A 20620-nucleotide genomic window follows, 5' to 3' on the forward strand; every position below is an offset into this window, starting at 1 on the left:
ACCCGAGGAGCTTTTCTGGACCAGATTCTCACGCACTGTAAACATAGGCAAGGTAATACATACTAGTCAGAAAACAGACATAGGTATACAAAACCACAACTAAAAAGTTACAAACAAATGACTACATTGGATTTGGTGCCGATCTGCACTGAGCACCCGTTTAATCTATGCCCATTAAATGTCAGTGTTAACACCCATCCCAAATCTCAGTGGGCATAATCTTCCTAACTTTGCAATCAGGCTGATTACTTACCTGCGACAAACGGAGAAGTCGTGACTGTTGGTTACATGTTTGCGAGGGGCTCACACACCCAAGGAAATCACACAGCTCACGCTGGTTTCCATTTCAGCATGTTGCTGCTTTCTTCTCATGGCGCACAAAATCCAGCTGAGCGCCAAGTCTACCAAAGAGCTTTGCTGATTTACACCGTTGGTAAACGAGCATGTGTTCCAGCAGTCACTCCGGGATAGTTTTCACTGTGCCACATTGGCACGCTCACCAATTTGTGTATGGGAATTACTTTAGACATAGAGAGGGCAATAACAGCACGGGTCACTGTTAGTTTCACCAAGGTAGAACAACTATGTCAGGCAACCCTCATGCATTTCTGAGAATGGGTAAGAGAGGAGAAACCGTATGGTTCTGAGTCATCGGGGACCACACACAGCCTAAATCTCTCTCTGCTAGTTCTACACATTTTTGCTCTTAAATCATTACTCCAAAATGCCATTGGCAGTGGTTGGATCCCATGTCACTATTATGTACTGTAAACTCTCCCATCCCCATCCCTGCCCACATCCCCACCCACATACATAAACACACACTATAGGAAAACTGAGAACAACTAGCCATGGAACATGGCTCGCCTAGCCAAAAAAAATGCAACCACACTGCTCTGCCAAGACTCAGAAAAGGGAGAGGCTATGTGAGATAATTTGTGGCTTTGCTGAAGAGAGATTCATCGTATTCCAGGTTGAGAACACTGAAAGACAGTGATGGGCGGGGAGGCAGAAAAGAGAAAAAAATGTTTTATGCAATCTCTTTCAAACACCTACATCCACATGCACCATCCGTAACTCTCAACCCCCTAGCTCCCTTTCTTCTAAATAGCAGAAAGACTTCTGCAGCTTGCTGGCTGTATGGTAGCCACGCAGGACCCTGCAAGCTCTCTCTTACTGATCCTGTAGTTTCGAGGGCTGGCAGGGCTGCTAGCAGAAATATTTCATCGCCAGCTACTCAGGTAGGCTGCAGCATCCCCTGCCAGCACCCATGACCCGTCCTCCTCTGAACATCGTCACGAGCGTGCTTACTTAGCTGGGTTGCTGGCAAGTGCCCCAGGAGGATTATTTGATGCTCTGACAGTTTGAGTGGTTTTGGTTGAGCGCATCCACATCCATAGCTAACCCAGCCTGCCACATAACTTGTATTCCTAGCTCATCAGTAACCTGCTGAAAATGGCTTTTTGAAGATTAGGTCAGAATCACCACAGACACTTTCATTTGGCAGTTGCTGGACAGGTTTGTTTGAAAGGGTTTATAAACTAAACCTCTACCCTACCCTCACGTAATGCTGCTATACTCTGTCGAGCTGTCTAGGATTTGCAGTTCATATCTGTGGCCTCATTACACTTTAAATAGGACGATGTGACCAGAAAATTAATAGCGCCTTAATGAAGAGATGGATCCAAATGCTCCTAGCTTCACATCAGCTCTGATTTATTGATGCAGGTGCCTAAAAAACAGACCCGCAACTCAAAAAGGAAAAAGCAAAGGAAAAAGGAAATATTGTATTTGCTTTTTGAGTAAATATTTTATTGTAATTCATTAATGCGCACCTTGTACTATTGAGGTAAACTATGACTGAACACGACTTGAGAAAGCTAGTTTATCTTAAGGGAAGCCGTGCAGAATAATAAACCTTTGGGCAACTATCTTTTATCAAGTGGGACCATAACTCTTGGCTACAACAAAGGACACTGTCCTCTTCCTTCTGTCCTTGTAGCAATCATGTTTCATTCAATTCAAAATTGCAGCAGTTCATACTCTGACAAATACCACCACTTTTTTAGGTGCTCAGGCTCTTAGATGGGTGGTCACCTGTGAGAGCCTGAGTTGGAAATATTGCTACATGAGTGATAATGCTGCACACTTGTGAGACCCCCAGTTTTGAACCCTGCATGTTAACATCGTCAGCCATTGTTCTGTAAAACATCCCTGGCTTTTCTGAATAATGGATTCTGTGTCAGTACCCAAGATATGAGCATGAATATTAAATAATTCTCCCTACTGAGCCATGACAGCATGCCATCATCATTAGTGTAAATGATCCAATTTACAGCCATAAGCACGCAGGAAGCTGACTGAAACAGATGCAAGTGCACAAGATTTTATGACAACCGTGACTTTCCACCTAGCAAAATCTCTCCATGCAGTTTAAGGTCGGATGATCGTCAGCAGTACTACACCAGTGACAGGAGTTTGGGTCCCACACTCAGTGCATTTTTGCTATTTAAAAGGTACAATCTCAGATGAGCAAGCATACAGTTTTATTCCTAGATACATCCTCTCTGCATGATCATCATTTGGGACTCCGTGTGTGGATTCTCACTTTTTTGAACACTCATTAAAACAATCTAATCCAGTGAATCCATTATGTCCAGATTTTGGCTGGACTTCAGCCACAACACAAGGGTGCTGCTACTCAAGATTTAGCACACAGGCAGTTGCCAGAAAAGCACTGCCACCGAGAGAGAAAACTCAGAAGGCTACAATTCCTTCCCTCCTCTTCACTGACACTGTGGAGTAGCAGGTATAAAGCAGATATTAGCCTACCAATTAAAACAGATGCAGTGACAAACAACACAGAAATCTTATCCCACTGCAAAAAAGGCAATTCAAAACATATTTGTGCGTGTGTGCCTGTGTGTGAAGCATTCAACCCTACCTAATGCATTTTGCACATCCACTATAGAGGAAATACAACATAACCTGGAGGGGATTTAGTTTTGGAGTAAACAGCACTGGGAATAAAATACCTTACCAGCTTCAATTCCATGCCAAGAATGGCATGGAAAAAATGGAGAAGAGTGGAACACTGACTTCCATATCCAACTACCTTACTGAAGCCCACTGTAGCATACAGAATGAAGATAAAAGGAATATTTCTTAAGCTTTTAACTATTTCCGACCTCTGTGTCTCTCCCCACGTTCAGCTCCTGGTAAAGCCGGTGGTCACTGAAAGCTCTGCATGCCTGACCTTCCATTAGAGCAGGCAGACAACAGCGTGGGAGGGAATCCAAGTTAAATTAGTCAGTGATTCACACTGGCTTGCTTCACAATGCAAGCCCACTGAGCAGTCAACCTTGCATGGAAAATCCAAAGTTTACTCTCCTTTCCTGTGAAGAGTTTTCAAGGTAATTGCACAAAACAAGCCCCGAGAGAAGGGCAGGTTCTTTGAGTGTCTCAAGATGTCAGTCGAGAAAAAGCGGGGGGGGGGGGAAATCACAAGACCTGACAGATACACCTTGAAAGAAGAAACCTTTCTTACCTTGGCACACTCCACTCTGGCACACTCTGCTTCCTGGCAAGTGACTTGCCCTTCATCACACGTGCAGAAGCCACAGCGAGTACTATTCCACAACTCACTGTGGTACCTGATAGTGCCATCATACAAGCAGTTTCCCTTGGAAGACACACACTCCTCACAGCACTTCCCAGGACGCTGCACTTTGTTCTCCCCCTACAGAACATCAGCAACCATTGAGCAGGACTGTCTGAACCCGTTGGCACGGGCACAGTGATACGTGCAGTCAGGGTATCAGAGGTGAATTATTTTTAACTACCTTCTCACAGGTGATAGAGTCACAGGTCTCTCTCAGACATCTGACTTCTCCTCTGTGGCATGCACATGCAGTGCAGGTATTTTTTCTCCACTGTTCGCCATGCTGTTCAAAAAGAACATTTATACAATTGTTAAACGCTCTTCGTAAATAACCAAATTCTTTCCAGAAATCTGCGCTGCTTATGGAGTATGATGGCTCCTTCTGTATGTCTGTATCCGATAATAAACTTTGCTTAAAAAATGCTCATCTCTACATGATCAGCAAACAGGAAGAGGAGGTATGAGGTCTAGATGACACTATGGTGTGTATTTTTCATTAATCGCAAGCCAGTGACATTGGTGAGGCCTTAACTACTATTATTAGCAAAACATAATAATTAACAGAAAATCCCACATACTTACATTCATTAAATAATGCATTAGATTAATTCCAGATGATACAATGAAAGCTATAAATACTTTGACCTTCACCAGTGCTTTCTGCTTTACTCCTTCAAAAAAGTGTGAAAAGAAAGTGCCTAATCTGCTTCACCCTGCAAACTTCCTTTCTGCTTGCCAGCAAATTCTTATCTAGACCTAATTTCTTTCAGCTCTTTTGACTTTCCAGGAAGAAAAAAAGCAACGGTTGTACTAAGCTATCAGTGCTGGCAGAAAGTCAGATGTCACACAGAAGGGAAAGAGAGATGTGCCAGAACTTGTGAACAACTGCCTTCTGGTGTGGCTCGTCAGAGGTTACCTGGTACACTCTTCCTGACACTGAGCAGGGCTTTGGAACACATTCTGGGCAGCATTTTCCAGGAGATATAACCATAACTTCATCCTAAATAGAAAGCAGGAGAGACAGGTAAAAGAGCATGAACAGTTAATACGGGGCTCAGCATCACCACCTGGAATTCCAGGCATTTAGTATCTGTGTGATAACCCACAGTCAACTCAAGGCTTCATTTTGGCTCCAAAATCTGGGGGCAGTCTTCACAGCACGAGATCAGTGTAGAAAGCTAAAAAGATATTTCTTTCATCCCATTTTCTGGGTTTCTTTGGATGGCAGTTGAGGTCTGAATACATAGATAAGTATACAGATGCAGATAAAGACACATACACGCACACAGGAGATAGAGTACGTATATTTAGGTATACAGATATACAGAGAAAGAAAAAGTATACATAAAGCTATGTAGAGAAGCACACTAAACCATGAAATGGAGGAGAGAAGAGATTTTTTTCCTGGTACTGCCACATTTTGAGGCTTTAAATGTGTGATTTACACTCGCCATCTCTCAGGCATTTGCACTGTCTTAGTTAAATCCATACAGCACAACTGCCTGTACAGGTGTTAAATTATGCTTAAAACTGGATTCTCCTAATTTAAACTTTTTCATGACTGATTTAAATCACATTGGAATTGGTTGGCACTTCACATCAATATAACAGTTCCTGCATGTCTCAACTCCATCCATCCAAAACATGTCTGTAATTCCCCTGCTACAATTTCATGTGTGGCCAATGATATGGAATAGTATTGTTCACCAGCACCTCCCTCCAGCCATGGCAGGATGACTGGAAGACTGACTTGTGGACTGAAAGTAGTGTAGAAATGCCAAGCACTATTGTCTCATCTGCTTTGTTAGTCAAATCACCATCTTTCAAAGAAAGAGTGGAAGACTTTGTATAAAAGTTATCAATGATAGATTACACAGCAGAAGAAAATAACTCTTTCATGGATTTTGGTGGGATTTGTGGTGGGACATTCAGGTGGACTCCTGCGTGCAACAAGCATTTTTGAAGTTCCTCCCCCTCAGCACCCAGGGAAGGGCACAGTTATCTGAAAGATGGAAGATGAGAGTTTAATACTGGGAGAATTTACACATTTGCTTTTGACAGGGAGTGGAGAATGAAGAAAGTGACGGAGATAAAGGCACATGCAAGGAAACCTTAGGTATGATTGAGAGCAGAACAGGATCTTTCCACATCCTGCCAAGGTCCCTTTGACCAGGCACCTTGGTAGGAAATATCTGGAACCCCATCAGAATTGGCTTCCTGCTGCATTAACTTGGATGCTCTCAGCCAATTATTCTCAGATACATCACAGCAACAACACAGTCATTTTTGTTTCCACAAATTAAATCCTAATGATTAGCTGATTAAACATTAGTGCAATCAGTCAGCAGGTAACATCAGTCCATTTGGAGTGGGAAAGGAGTAATCTAAAGCAGGCATAAATTTGTTTCAATGCACAGTACTTAGTCAATGAATACTAATTGAGTATCTCAGGACAAAGTAAAACAGAATTAGCATGCACAGAAACAGGTGGGCTTTCCTTCTATCATGGGGAAAAAAAAAAAAAAGTTAATTGCACAAACATCTGGTCCAGTAACAGAAAGCTGGGTAAGCATCAATAGGAAAAAAAGTTTCAGACTACTACTTTTGTTTTGCTCAGTGCTACAGGGAAGTGTGCTCAGCCAGAGCATGCACTCCAAGGGAGCTTCTGGATTCATCACTGGAGCGTGGTAACAGATTAAAAAATATTTGGGAAACGGCAGCTCCTAAATCATAAAGTCAAGGTCAGAAAGATTTCCAGGGAGACAGTTCCTGCATTTCCTTAGCATGGCATGCTGTTGTAAAGGAGTACACCAAGGTGCCCAAGAAAACAGGTACAATGGGCCCAATGAAAAGAAATCCAAAGAGCACAGTCACACTGTTAAGCACTTCCATTATAATGAAGAGAATTCAAAAAACTGAGTCACTTGTACAGAGTGTGGAGTACTGTGTATAGTTTGCTGCTTTTACTAACCCCTGTGCTAACACTGTGTATAATCTTGTAGTGTTTCGGTTGGGTTGATCACTGCGCAAGTGCTGAGAACTCATCATTTGTCCACAGCAAAGACCTTGGAGACAGAAATGTCCCAGTTCTCTCAATTGGACTAAAACCGTGAGTCACTGCTTGAGCTTGCCTAACTTATCTTACTGGTTTTGTTGGTTTCTAAACACAAGCACACATAAGGAATAGTGCTCTGAGACTTTTCTTTCAGCTGAAGTCGTCTTGTATTTCTAAACTCTTTAAGTCAAAAGGGGAATTTCATCTGCATTTGACTACTTTCGACTGTATTTCTAGAGTTCTTGTTAAAAAAAAAGAAAGTAAACAAGACCTGCAAACCAAACTTTTCAGCTGCAAACCAAACACTGAAATTTGTGAAGATAAACCCCCATTAAAAATCTTGTGGTTTCATCCCTTCCCTCACAGAAAGAAAAATATTTCCTGATCAACCCTACATAATTATTTTAGTATAAAACAAAAAGCAGTTTCTTTAGACAGTATTTGTGCTTAATTAGCCAGCAAAGGCATGAGAAGAGTAAAATGGCAGGGAAAGAAGATATTAGGGAAGAGACAGACAGCACGTGTATACTGACAGACTTAACCGTCACTCCACATCATTTCCACACATCAAAACTCCCTATTCCAAATCGCTCACTTGTCACACAGAAGATTTGCCTGCTAATTTGTACATCTGCATGAGAAATGGACCTTGCCAAGGGAAAGACAACAGTCATGAGTAATGTCCTCAGAAGGCCGATGGCTCCTGACCTGGCTGCACAGTAGAGGCTGGCAGGAAGCTGTGAAGCACTGAGTTGCGCCGTCCCTGCAGACGCATTTGGAGCACCGACCAAGGTGCCAGTCCTCACCATCCTGGAACAAGCGTCCATCAAAGGAGCAAGGCTCTAAGAGAGATGGAAACAATGGGTAACTTTCTTTTCCAATGGCCTTTAATCCCTTTCCGTCACCTGTAATTAAAACACGGATTTTGTGCATCTCAGAATTCAAAATTCTGGTTTGTCAAAGCAGGTAATGACAGTAACAATTCCACCAGTTTTCAAGGGCTTTAGACTTGTGAATTAAGAGCTCTGAATGCACTTCTCCCACTGGACTTCTATGAGAAAAAGTATCCAACAGCTCAGGCATTTTTGGAACTTGCAGTCTGAGTCTGCAAGTACCAAAGGTACCCTCAGGTCATAGGAAATATCTGCATATTTTTTTCCAGATTTTAATCTCCAAAATAAGGACATATTAGGCACATCTGCTCACTGCTTAAAGCTTATCACTTCCTCTTGGCCTATGGGTGAAGCTGTTAAAAATGTAAATACAGTAGCAGGACAGAAAGAGAATTAAGAGACACACTTGACGCCAGTGTCTTCCCAACATAATTGAACAAGAAAAGAAAAGCTTTCCAGATTTGGGACTAAAAGGAGATTTCCAGTGACCTACTGCTCGGATCAATGAAGCCAGACAGTGCCCCATTCACATGCAGTACTCACCGCCACGGCCCACACATTTGGGACAGCAGGATCCCTGAGCAGTGTATTGCAGCTCCCCTTGTCCACAAGTGAGGGGTGGGCAGGCTGGGGGGGTGCAGTTCACCTTCCCGTGCGCACAGGAGCACCGGACACATCCAGAGCTGGCCCACTGCGTGCCGTGCTGCAGTGTAGAACACAGCCAAAGGCACAGAAAACACATGCATGAATCCAGCTGCCGATGAGACCTGTAAATATATCTTCTCCCTTTTAAGCTCCCCTACACTAGTATTAACTTTACTCTTTTGCAGGACCAGTCAGTCTTTGCATACTGTAGCCATTACTCCTGGCTACACTGCTAGGGCAAAAAGTAAGTTAATACTGGTAAAGTAGCAAACCTGGAGATCAGCCTAATTTTCCTTCCTGTTGCAGAGTGGCATCCAGCAACAACACACTGCAAAAGACCCAGGCTATTGGACACACCCCCTCTCCACTACAGTTTCTGTAGGGCAAACTCTAAATTGCGAGACGTGTTTTCTTTAGAGAAATATTCAACATGGGCCCCAACACACACCTGACCACAAGGTGGTCAGGTGAACACCGCCCGCCCCACATACTTAACGCACTTCACTATGAGTAAAGCTCATTAGATGTGCTTATTCATTAATGCAGAAACAAGTATCTCTATCCTGAGGCACGGTGAGGAAAAATTGGTCCCAAGAAGAAACATGTTGGTGTACTGCAACATTCTCCAACAAAAAGAGAATGTTAATTTTTACAAAACATGCAATATTGAATGAGGCAGGGAGTAAAAAAGCTCTTGCCAGATAGAGGATACAGATTTTCTTCAATGGAGGGCCACTAGGGCCAGTGTTGCTAGCTACGTACTTGTAGAATGAAGGTCAAGTCATAAAGCATTCAGTGGCTTACTGACAAAAGAGAAAACGTCTTCCTTCAGGAAATCTGTGCCAACCATCAGGATGAGACTTTGCACTGACAAAAAAATTGTTTAATGACCACCTCACAGTGGAATTGGGGTGTGACATATGACTGTAGATACAAATATGCCTATAATCCCTGTGGGGATGCCTACTTATTCACCTGACTTGCATCTCAAAGAACAGGCTTACAGAGAGCCAAAAGACAAAAGCTGCAGCAAGTATGCAACACAGCAAAATGCAGCAACAGCAACAACAAAATGAAATATAAGGTAATATGATATAATATAGTATCACCCAAACCACAGGCACAAAGAAATATGAGAAGAGCATGGATGTGCTATACCTCCTATACCAGTCTTTGTCTAGCTCGTACCAGATTCATGCTGGTCATGCCTCACACTGAAACAGAGGGTTACAACATCCATCTCAGGTGTAGAGTGTCAGGTCCAGATATTCAAATGTATCGGGGCATTTTAGCATATTTCTTAAGATTCAGACCTGACTTGCCTCTTGTCAAACAGAAAAGTCTGTAAGAGACCAGACTTGGGTTCACTGGGAAGCCATTTTTCTACGTTTGCCTATTGTTCAACATGATTCATTAACTACTACCCATGAATCTTTATTTTTTTCTTATCTGTAGACACTTATTCTTATTGTTTCAGCCTTTCAGCCCCTCTAGGTGAAACCGAATCCTGGAACCTGCTTCTTGAATAATTCAGGATTACAAAATACATAACCTAGGTTCCACGACAGCAATCAATCTCTACCAGCATAGGTGGCTGGTGAGAGAAAAGCCTTCTTTCAGGACAGATAATATGTCAAGTTCACTGTGCTTTGCTCCCCTCCTAACATTACTATGTTGTCTCAATCATCCACAGAAACAGCAAAGTGAATGAACAAGTGGGAAACTTTCTCCCCTTAAGCCAAGCAGGACACACGATTGCTCAGCGACACATTCCCTTTTTGCAAACCCTGCCGACCAAATATATTTATTGATATAAATTATCTGATAGTGACAGAATATAAGCCCAAGGAACTATCCTTTTCCCCCACGTCAGCTAAACGTCCTTCACTGACGAGAACCAAACAGAGAGCTAAAAACTGGAAAGGATTGCCACTGCTGAGGGACATGACAGAGCACTCACACTGTGGATCTGTCCTTCATGCTGGCAAAATCCTTCAGCTCGGGACGCACACTCAGGGCAGCACTTTTTGGGGGCTATTTGGAGCACTTCTCCCTAAAAAGAGACAAGAATCCAATAAGCAGTTCACATGAAATAGAGACTTTGACATGAAGGTCAAGACATGGGGCCTTGCTGGACCCAGTGCTCTCAGTTTAGAGAGGAAACGTATTAAGTGAACTATATATTGCTGCTACACGGGATCCCCATGTTGAGAGGTGCCACATCAGTTTGCTGTATTTGACATTTTACCATCAAAACAACAGTAGGAGAATTTACACCCCTAACAGTGCAATTAGGAAGTCCCCAGCTGAACTAGTTTTCAAACCAGAACAAAGAATAGAAAGCGCTTATTCAAGACAAAAACCAAGATTACTCACTGAAGGACCTCTGAGAAATGTGATATAGGTGTAATTTTTTCAGTAGGTAGTTTTCTACACGTACAGGGTGGATCTCAGGCTAACATTTCTCCCCACCAGAAGCACAGCTGGCAGGCAGAATGAATGTGCATCCATTAACTGTACTTCTTTGGCTTAATAATCGCCACTTTTTTTTTAATAACACTACTTTAAAATTAACTGAAAACTACTGACCACTTCCAACCACAGCATAGTCGGGTGATGCTACCACGACTTTGCTTTGCGTGTTCCAGGGGCTTAGCAAGCTGGCCACTTGCTATATCCTGTTCAGCAGCAGGGAAAAAGATGATGCTGATGGAAGCAACTCATCAGACGAAGGGCAAAACACATCAGTAAAGACATCAGCCAACACTGGGAAGGATCATGGACTCCCATCATTGAAAACATCTCTACGGACTCTCCAAAGCAATGCTTTCATGTTCCTCCCAGCTGCACGGGAAACACCCCAGGCCTGGTACAGCACCCCACAGACAGGACAGCATCAGCTGCTGGAGGATTTTATTTTGCAAGGGTGTCTGTCACTGATGGCAACTGCACATGAGGGCCCCTGGCACCACCTGCGGTACCAGAGATCTCAGTATTTTCCTCCCACAGCTAATAGCAAAAAAGGACCAAACAATTTTACTGATGTGAGCATGGTAGCTGGAGAGGAAGAAAACAGAAAATCAAAACCAGAGAAGAACATGTCAGGTTTGGAAAGTGAAATGTAGAAAAATTTTATCCATGAGGTCACCTTCTTCAAAATATTGCAAAGGTGTTTCTCAGGAGACATATTCCATCCTTTCCACTTTGAAAGGGTATGGCCAACGTCTAAGGGATTCCTACTCAGAAGGGAGTCATTATTTGTTTTGTTACAACAAAAAATGAAGACACTGTGATGCCAAAAAATTGTCTTACCTTTCACCTCTTTATTTGTATGATAAAAGCAATCAGAATCATTTGAAATGTCACAAGTTTTCTTTCTCTGTTTTCTAAAAGAAACATTTTGATTTTTCAAACAGAAAAAAGTTTCTCACTTCAAGGTTTCCCTCAATGCCGTGTCTTTTAGGAGGTGGGAAACAAAATTAAATATTTCGTTCAGCTTAAACCATTAAACCCTATTCAACTGTGATCCTGCTGTGGAGAAACTGTTCTTGGTTTTTGGTTTGTTTTGGTTCACACAATAGAAACAATGTTTGCTGATTTTCTATCTACTCAAAGCACTCGGTATGCACAGCAGTAGGTTTTACAGACAAATGTTTAGAACACCACAGGGTATGCTTTTTGCAAAGACTGCCCGGTTTTGTTTATGACTTGTTGCTGTAAACAAGATCAGCAATATTAGCATAAATCTCATAATAAGCAGATAAGAAATAAACCATGGAGAGGGACGGCGATTTCTGACCTTGTTCATCAGTGGTTTGTTTATGCTTGAAGGATGATCGGATTTTTTTCTTCTGAGATCCTTGATGATCCTTTTTAACATTTAAATGGCCAGACCTTTATGGAACACTTAAACTCTTTGTCTTGAAGATTACCCACGTCAAGGAGTCACACAGATTCATTTCACATTATAAATCTATTTCCCTTTATGAGCTTTAAAGTTGCCACCTTTTCCTTTATCCAATTTTTTAAAATGAACAACAACATCTTATCTAGCCCACTCGTTGTTAGGTGTGTCATGACAGCACTCTTTTTATTTCTCTCCTCTTTAGCACAAAAATTCCTCGTATTTCAGTGCTGCTTTAATCAATACACAGTGATAATAATGGAGAAAACCGGTCAGAATCACAATTATTTCCTTGTTAATGCTGTCATATTGGAAAACATTTTAACCTGCTTCATAAAGCCATATAATTATATTGGCAGTGCCTCTTTAAAACACTAATTTTCACTGTCATTCATGCGTACTGCCCCAGTAATCCAGATGCTAATGCAAGACCAATTCCATGGCCAATTAGCTGTAACCATTAATGAAGGCTCAGACAGAGAAAGATAAACAGGAGACAATGAAAGCTCAACAGCCATCACAAGGCAGAAGAAACTGAAAGACAGACAATCTCAGCTCTGTTGTCGTCCATCAGAGTGGAAAGCGTCCATCTGCATGTTTGCGGGAGACCCAGCTCCACGTTCAAATGAAGGGTGACTGGAAGCTGGGCTCGTGCTGGGAGGTCCAAACCCAGTTCAGGGGCTTCCTTTGGGGACTAGACCGCCCTTGGAGCACTGGCAGCCTCCAAGCTGCTCCAAGACCAAGCCTCTAGCTGTAGTGTGGCGAAGGAGACAAAGGCTTCACACGCTGGGTTTTGCCTGTGTGTTTCTTGCCCAGGCTTGCATCAATGAGAAGTGTAAGGGCACAGAGACTGTGCCTGACCCCGGGCAGTCACACACACCCCGGGAGGTGAAATGGGATTTCACTGCTCCCTCTTGCTTCCCTCAAATCCTGCTGTGAATCAGACCCTTGGGTTCAAAGGGAGCTGCAGGGAGGCAGCTGAGCCCAGAAGGTTGATACAGCAGCTGTCACTGCAGTGTACAAAGATAAGCAACCAGCTCACCTCTGTCAGTTCCTCCAGGGAAACACCTCATGCCGCATCCTCTTTTTGTGTCCCTCAATACAAGAGGAGCTTTGCTTCCACAGGGACTGTAGGACCAATTACCCCAACTGCTCCCACCATTCCTTTACATGTAACACAGTGTGGCAGACCCAAACAAACATTTTGACATATAACTACTGCAGGGGTTTAAAGCAGGGGAAGGCTGGGAACTCGAGAGTGACCTGACATTTCTCCCACCACACAGAACGGGTCAGCTGGCATTTGGATAGTTGCAGCCCCTTACCTTCCGAAAGTCACACTGAGGGTGTTTGCAGATGGTAGGTTCACAGGTGACAATATTGCTATGGCAACGGCAGTCTTGGCAAGAATCTGGCTTCCAAACTGTGTTATTCTGCAAATAAATATAAGTGTTAAATTAGACCCATACAGCACAAGGCGTGTGCTATTCTACACAACAGCAAATAACTCAAATAGCTCAATATAGACAGACTGGAAGAGTAAAGTCTGCAACAGATCACCCCTCCCTCCCACACGCTTATCAGGCACAACTTTGGTACTATTCGTTCAATAACTTCAAACACACGCAGTTGAAAGACAAGGCCATGCACGGCAAATAATCAACTCCAATGGCAACATAACCTCCAATAACCTCAAGGTGATTATAGCATCTCTGGGAAACTTCTCTATAATCAAGTTTCGACTGTCCAAACTGCAGCTACTGCTATGATCACAGCTTGTGCTGAGGCAGCTGAGCTAGCTTTGTGGCTAACCCACTCCTGGACAGACAGCTGCGGCACCAAAGAGCACCCCATGAGCTGATGGGGAATGCACGTAAATACTGACATGCTTGAATCCAAACGAGCCGTTGAATATAACATTCAAAATTTTCAGCCTGCAGGATCACGGAAATAAAAAGTTCTCATGTCAAAACCATGGTGTAAACTGTGCTCGTTACTTTAGGCTGTAAGATGGAAGGAAAGGTCTGAAGATCCTAAGGGGCAATTAAACTGATTCAGTCAAAAATGCTGAATGCATGGCCAGGTATCAACAGGCTCTACCTGGTCACATTTATTCCAAAACATCATGAAGCGGACTCTGACCAAGCAGACAATCCAACAGATTTGGAAATAGCTGTCGCCACCACTCAATCAGTGCACCCAGCTGGAACACCCACAGCTAATTCGCAAGGGTTTTCACCACCCCTGCTTGACCCCTTTCCATTCCCTCTGCACTGAGGTCATGATCCCACGCCGCCACCGTGCTTTCATAAGGCAGCTCAGGCCCTCATCCAGTTGCTTGGACACTTGCCAGACTTCTCCTTCTCTCCCGCCAGTTTCTCCAAGGTCTGAGCAGCCACTTGGGACTCATTACTTTCGGTAGGATGCTCGGAAGACAAAGCCTTCCTTCTCTTTACTCCTGAACACTGACTTCCAGCCATCCTGACATCAAACGGCATCAGCAGCATCCCAGAAAAGCAGCCAAGTCTGTCTGTCTGTCTGCCTGCCACCCCCTTTCCTATGAAAATGTCTTGCCTGCACTCAGCTCCTCTGCAGTGTCCCTTCACCCATGCCAAGTGTCCTTTCTCTGGCAGTTTAAAAAAGCAACCAGTAACTACATACTGAGGTAATCTGAAGGATACATTTGCTACGCTCATATTTAATTATTTGTTTTTAAAAGCCTTCAGTTAAATCCACCAAAAGAAAATGGAAAGAGGAAGATCAGTTTCTCATCTGAAAAACTCTTTTCCTTTAGACAACCACTGTGCACACACTAGTCTAAATTTACGCCATACAGGAAATTTTCCTGTGTAGTACAGATAGCCGCTATCCAAGCCATTAAGCCTCATTTTTAATTGATTTAAAAGAAGACCAGACTTTGCTACTCATTTACATGATGTAGTGATTTACTCCAATAAGTCAATTTACTCACAGTGTAAAGTACAACTTAGGCAAATTAAGATATGAAAAGACTAATAACAGTTTACTACTAAGAACTCATTTAGGGCTAACTACTAAAACTGTTAAGCATAACGACAGAGCACTGAAATGTGCCTTAAAGGCCCATAATCCAAGGGGAAATGGTTAGCGACCTGCTACACCACTCAGACACAGACAAGTCTATGGGGCCAGATGGGATCCACCCAAGGGTACTGAGGGAGCTGGTGGAAGCACTCACCAACTCGCTTTCAATCCTTTATCAGCAGTCCTGGCTAACCAAGGAGGTCCCAGTTGACTGGGGGTTAGCAAATGTGACGCCCATCTACAAGAAGGGCCAGAAGGAGGATCCGGAGAACTACAGGCCTGTCAGCCTGACAGTGCCAGGGAAGGTTATGGAGCAGATCACCTTGAGTGCCATCACGCGGCACGTACGGGACAACCAGGTGATCAGGCGAAGTCAGCAGGGGTTTATGAAAGGCAGGTCCTGCTTGACCAACCTGATCGCCTCCTACGACAAGGTGACCTGCTTAGTGGATGAGGGAAAGGCTGTGGATGTTGTCTACCTAGACTTTAGCAAAGCCTTTGACACCGTTCCCACAGCATCCTCCTGGAGAAACTGGCTGCTCATGGCTTGGACGGGCATATGCTTCGCTAGGTAAAAAACTGGCTGGATGGCCAGGCCCAAAGAGTTGTGGTGAATGGAGTTAAACCCAGTTGGCGGCCGGTCACAAGCGGTGTTCCCCAGGGCTCTGTGCTGGGGCCAGGTCTGTTTAATATCTTCATCAATGATCTGGATGAAGGGATCAAGTGCACCCTCAGTAAGTTTGCAGATGACACCAAGTTGGGCGGGAGTGTTGATCAGCTTGAGGGTAGGAAGGCTCTACGGAGGGATCTGGACAGGCTGGATCGATGGGCCAAGGCCAACTGTGTGAGGTTCAACAAGGCTCAGAGCCGGGTCCTGCACTTGGGTCACAACAACCCCATGCAATGCTACAGGCCTGGGGAAGAGTGGCTGGAAAGCTGCCCAGCAGAAAAGGACCTGGGGGTGTTGGTTGACAGCCAGCTGAATATGAGCCAGCAGTGTGCCCAGGTGGCCAAGAAGGCCAATGGCATCCTGGCTTGTATCAGAAAGAGTGTGGCCAGCAGGACTAGGGAAGGGATCATCACCCTGTACTCGGCACTGGTGAGGCCGCACCTCGAATGCTGTGTTCAGTGTTGGGCCCCTCACTACAAGAGAGACATTGAGGGGCTGGAGCGTGTCCAGAGAAGGGCAACGGAGCTGGGGAAGGGTCTGGAGCACAAGGCTGATGGGGAGCGGCTGAGGGAACCGGGGTTGTTTAGCCTGGAGAAAAGGAGGCTGAGGGGAGACCTTATTGCTCTCTACAACTACCTGAAAGGAGATGGTCGGTCTCTTCTCCCAGGTAACAAGCAATAGGACAAGAGAAAACATCCTCAAGTTCCACCAGGGGAGGTTTAGATTGGATATTAGGAAAAATTTCTTCACCGAAAGGGCTGTCAAGCACTGGAACAGGCTGCCCAGCGAAGTGGTGGAGTCACCATCCCTGGAGGTATTTTAAAGACACGTACATGTGGTGCTGAGGGACATGGTTTAGTGATGGACTTGGCAGTGCTAGGTTAATGGCTGGACTTGACGATCTTAAAGGTCTTTTCCAACCTAAATGATTCTATGAAGAGACTGCTTAATGAGAGAAAAAAAATACTGAAAAATCTGGCCACTTGCTCAGGCACTTACGCAGAAGCTGCCGGGTGCTGCGCTCTTCTGAAAACTTAAGTGATGTACTACAAGCCAGCCTGTGCCAGCCATGGGGAGAGGTGATTCATAGGTGTCTGACAAGGTTTCACCACACCTGAGTGACTGAAAGAGGGCACTGGTAGAGGTTCTCTCTTCTTCGACCCATCCCGCATCCAGGGCTGACTGTCGAGTGCAAAAGGCCAGCTGCCACCCCTCTGAACCTCTGCTCTTTGTCAAAACAAAATGGCTTACTCTACGATGCTGGATCAAGAGTGCAAACCTGCAAACAGTGGGATAACTAGAAATACTGCTAACAGATCCTTGTGTCTCTTCACTGCTTTACAAAAGCATTTTGTTTACATCAAACTCTGCTCTTCTCTCGTGGCAAAGTACACGCGCAGGCAACAAACACTCTGGAAGCATCAGAAATTTAGGGAGATTCTCTGTTGATGTAATGATGGTGGCAACACTAACCTTAGTAACAGCAAGAGACGGCAGTAAGGGTACTGTCCCTTGGGGCAAGATATCAACAAGACAAAGAGAACTGGTAATTTCTGCTCTGGTAATACAGCCGGTTTTCCTCTTGCGTACACATGGCTGTGGCTGTAGAACAGAAACCTTGACTTCATCTCTGCCAGCAGATTTATGGTACAGTTACAGAATAAATTCAGGTTAAGTTATGTGTGCGCCAAGCTTTAGCTAACACACACGCCATAGTTAACTCATTCTGCTCTCTTTAACAAAGCTTTATCATGCTCAGATCTGCCCTAAGATTCCTAAAACCATGATAATACCCAGAACTCCTAACATCTTTCCACTGGCAAAAAGTGACGTTTAATCTGTTTGACAAAACTATTTGATCTATCTATTGATTTATTCCTTCGCTTGTTTGTTTCCAGATGGAAGGAGAATCCCCAAACAGGGGGTAGCAAAGGAGAAAAATCTGTGCGAGAATGATGTCAATGCTGAAAAGCAGTCTGCATTTTAAAACTGGCAGCTCACTGCGGGGTGAGGCTGCTGTCTCAGAAGCCAGCCCCGGGTAAGCACTGGGCACAGGGAGTGGAAAGGGAGAGAGCAGATTTAGTGCCTCATCACTTGGCTCTCCTAAACCTTCACCCTGTGGCCCCTCTCCTTTATTAAAAAAAAAAAAAAAAAGAAAGAAATATTTCCGTGATGGAATAATGGCCAAAGGACATGGGAAGAGGTCAGTACAGAGCCACCCTTACTCACATTCTGTGACTTAAATGCTGAAATTTCTGATAAGAAAACCCTCCCTTTGGTCTTCTCCCTCCTCTATTTTCTATTACAGTCTAAGCAGGCTGGCTCCTATCTGCGGGCTCAAATCAGCTTTTTCTAAATCCACCCGGTAGACACCTGGAAGCGTCTGCACGCATCAGTGATTTCCATTTGCCAGGTATCAGATCAGAACCGGCACATCTCTGCAGAGGTTTTAAGAATTCAGAATCTAGTTAACAGTCAGGAAACTACTACCTGAGTTTTTGGATATGAGGGTGTTCCACGCAGTTCTCTGCTCTTGGTGTTCAGCTCTTTTGACAGTCCAACATTTAGCTTAAGATTCCTGGCTACGGAGCAACAGACCTAAACTCAAATTTGAAAAGTCTGACAACAATTAAGTTTACCGATTTCTCTACAGAAAGGTGGGGCTTTTATTTGCTGTAACGCTACCAAATGTCTGAACCTTACAGGCACAGTAAATTGAGCAAAATGCAATGCTCTGGCTATCAGCCATTTGAAGTGCAAGGCCATTTAATTCCTTTGAGATGGGAGAGAAAAGCAGCACATGTACTTCATACACATGGTGGAAATACATAAAAGAACGGGGAGGTTATTGCAACAATTACTTTTGGTGGTATTTCTGGGTCCTGACTATTTTAGGATCACATTTCAAACTAATTTCAATGTGTTCCCTGTTTACACGGAAGCGTGTAGCTAACAGCTGCTAATACAGAAAAGCATGAAAAGATTTATTGGTGCGTATGTAGAGCTCTTATCACCTGGAGAACGCAGACCGCTGGTATTTTCATTATTCTTTTTGGCTTTTTCATTTCAAACGTGACTATCACTAAGGCAACCAAACATGGACCAACAGCTTAAGAATGTTCTTCCCAGTTTTGCCCTTAGCTAACTGTGAGATCTTGGTCCACCCAAGCTAGGGTAACATATTCCGAAGTGACACAGAAGCCCCAGTATTATAAGAAAGGCTCCTAAGTCCCTCTGCTGATAGAAACTGAGATACTAATCACCCCGCTGCAAAATGAGGGTCCCACCTACCTGTCCTGCATGCTGTAAGGCTTCGTTTACTATTCATCCAGCACTTACAAAGACACTTGAAAGCCCCCAGGTACTACTGTTTAAAACATAAAGCAAGACTTTTCAGTAGACACTTAAAAGAACTGCTGTAAATCCGCCTTACATCTTCTCCAAGGCACTGTACCTCAGTGGACAAATTATCTGCTACAATTTAAGCGCTGAATTCTTATCCTGTTAAGAGTGTACTTTTATCCATGACAATTTTAGGGGCTTTTTCCTTATAAGTACTAATATAATTAACAGTATAAATAATGAAATACTGTGCACAGAGCACTTTGAAGATGGAAAGCACTCCTTAATTGCCAAGTAGTGCCATTATAATTTATTAATTCTTTGGATTTCCCTACATCAAAAGAAGAAATGATACCTAATTCAACTGAATTTTAAAACACCATGCTGCAAGAAGAGATACCTACGTTACTTGGTTGGTTTGCGGAACAGGGGCCAAAAAAGCAAGATATGCTGACAAACCTTTAGAGCTTGCAGGCACCCAGACACAAGACAAAATAAAATAAAACCCAAGGCACAGGAGCACAGTGCAAGCACGTACTGGGTTTGGAGAATACTGATGAGGATTTAGAAAAAGGCAGGAGAGAGAGCAAAAGAGCTGCACATTAAGAAAAGGCTAAGAAAAGAAGGAGGCAAGAAAGCAACCAGCAGTAAAAGCAAAGGAGGGTTGAAGCAAAGAATAAACTGAAGAGACAAAGAGCAGACACAGTGCAGAAGTGGGAGCTCAGAGCAGCTGTGAGCGCTCATGGTTTGCTGTTGCCACGCTGACATATTAACCGGAGCACAGAAAGACCTAAATTTCCTTGACCATGGCTTTTTCGACTGGCTATCATAACTTCATACAGCTGCACCTGTTCCTCCTCTACCTCAGCAAAAAAACCCTGCCCAACAAATCAAAAATAATCGGAGTCTGCTATTAATACGTAAAGCTTCAGTAATTTGATCAGATGCCACTTAACATGGGATATCATCACACTAGATAACAATCCGTGCTCTATTCTGGTGCAGTGACTGTGGAAATAAGAAGCATACAACAGCTGGTTTGTGTCCTCCCCCCAGCCCCCTTTCCATTTCTTACGGCTTCATGAAAATATTCAGTCAATCCATAAAATGTCACTGGATGCTGGATTGTGCTCTGTAGCACGCCAGACTTGTAAAGCTGGTCATCTGGTTGGTGGTATTGCTGCAATTACTACACAGGACAAAACCAGAAGTCTACAGCTGAAGCCTTAATATTTGCCAGCAATCAAGCCTGAAATTTTTACCGTCATGCCGAGAACAAGGTGGTTGTTATTGCCTATCATGGACCCTACTAATTACCGTTCCTGCTTTTATGAGAAACCAGCAAAACTCACGCAATTAACTTTCAAAGGGGCTGCTCTGTCCCCAG

The 20620-nt window shown here is 43.8% G+C and overlaps 1 protein-coding gene across 1 annotated transcript in view; it reads right to left on the reverse strand.

The window, feature by feature from the left end:
- FRAS1 (Fraser extracellular matrix complex subunit 1) overlaps positions 1–20620 on the reverse strand; it is a 177204-nt gene that overhangs the window by 99348 nt on the left and 57236 nt on the right. The window contains exons 4-10 of the mRNA XM_072863417.1: positions 13484–13591; positions 10215–10307; positions 8153–8312; positions 7425–7558; positions 4578–4661; positions 3843–3944; positions 3548–3739 (exon numbers count right to left, since the gene is read on the reverse strand). Of these exons, the coding sequence (XP_072719518.1) occupies positions 3548–3739; positions 3843–3944; positions 4578–4661; positions 7425–7558; positions 8153–8312; positions 10215–10307; positions 13484–13591 (873 nt within the window). The remainder of the gene's footprint in view (positions 1–3547; positions 3740–3842; positions 3945–4577; positions 4662–7424; positions 7559–8152; positions 8313–10214; positions 10308–13483; positions 13592–20620) is intronic.

Source organism: Ciconia boyciana, chromosome 5 (genome assembly GCF_034638445.1).
Source record: "Ciconia boyciana chromosome 5, ASM3463844v1, whole genome shotgun sequence".
In the NCBI taxonomy this organism is placed as follows: Eukaryota; Metazoa; Chordata; class Aves; order Ciconiiformes; family Ciconiidae; genus Ciconia; species Ciconia boyciana.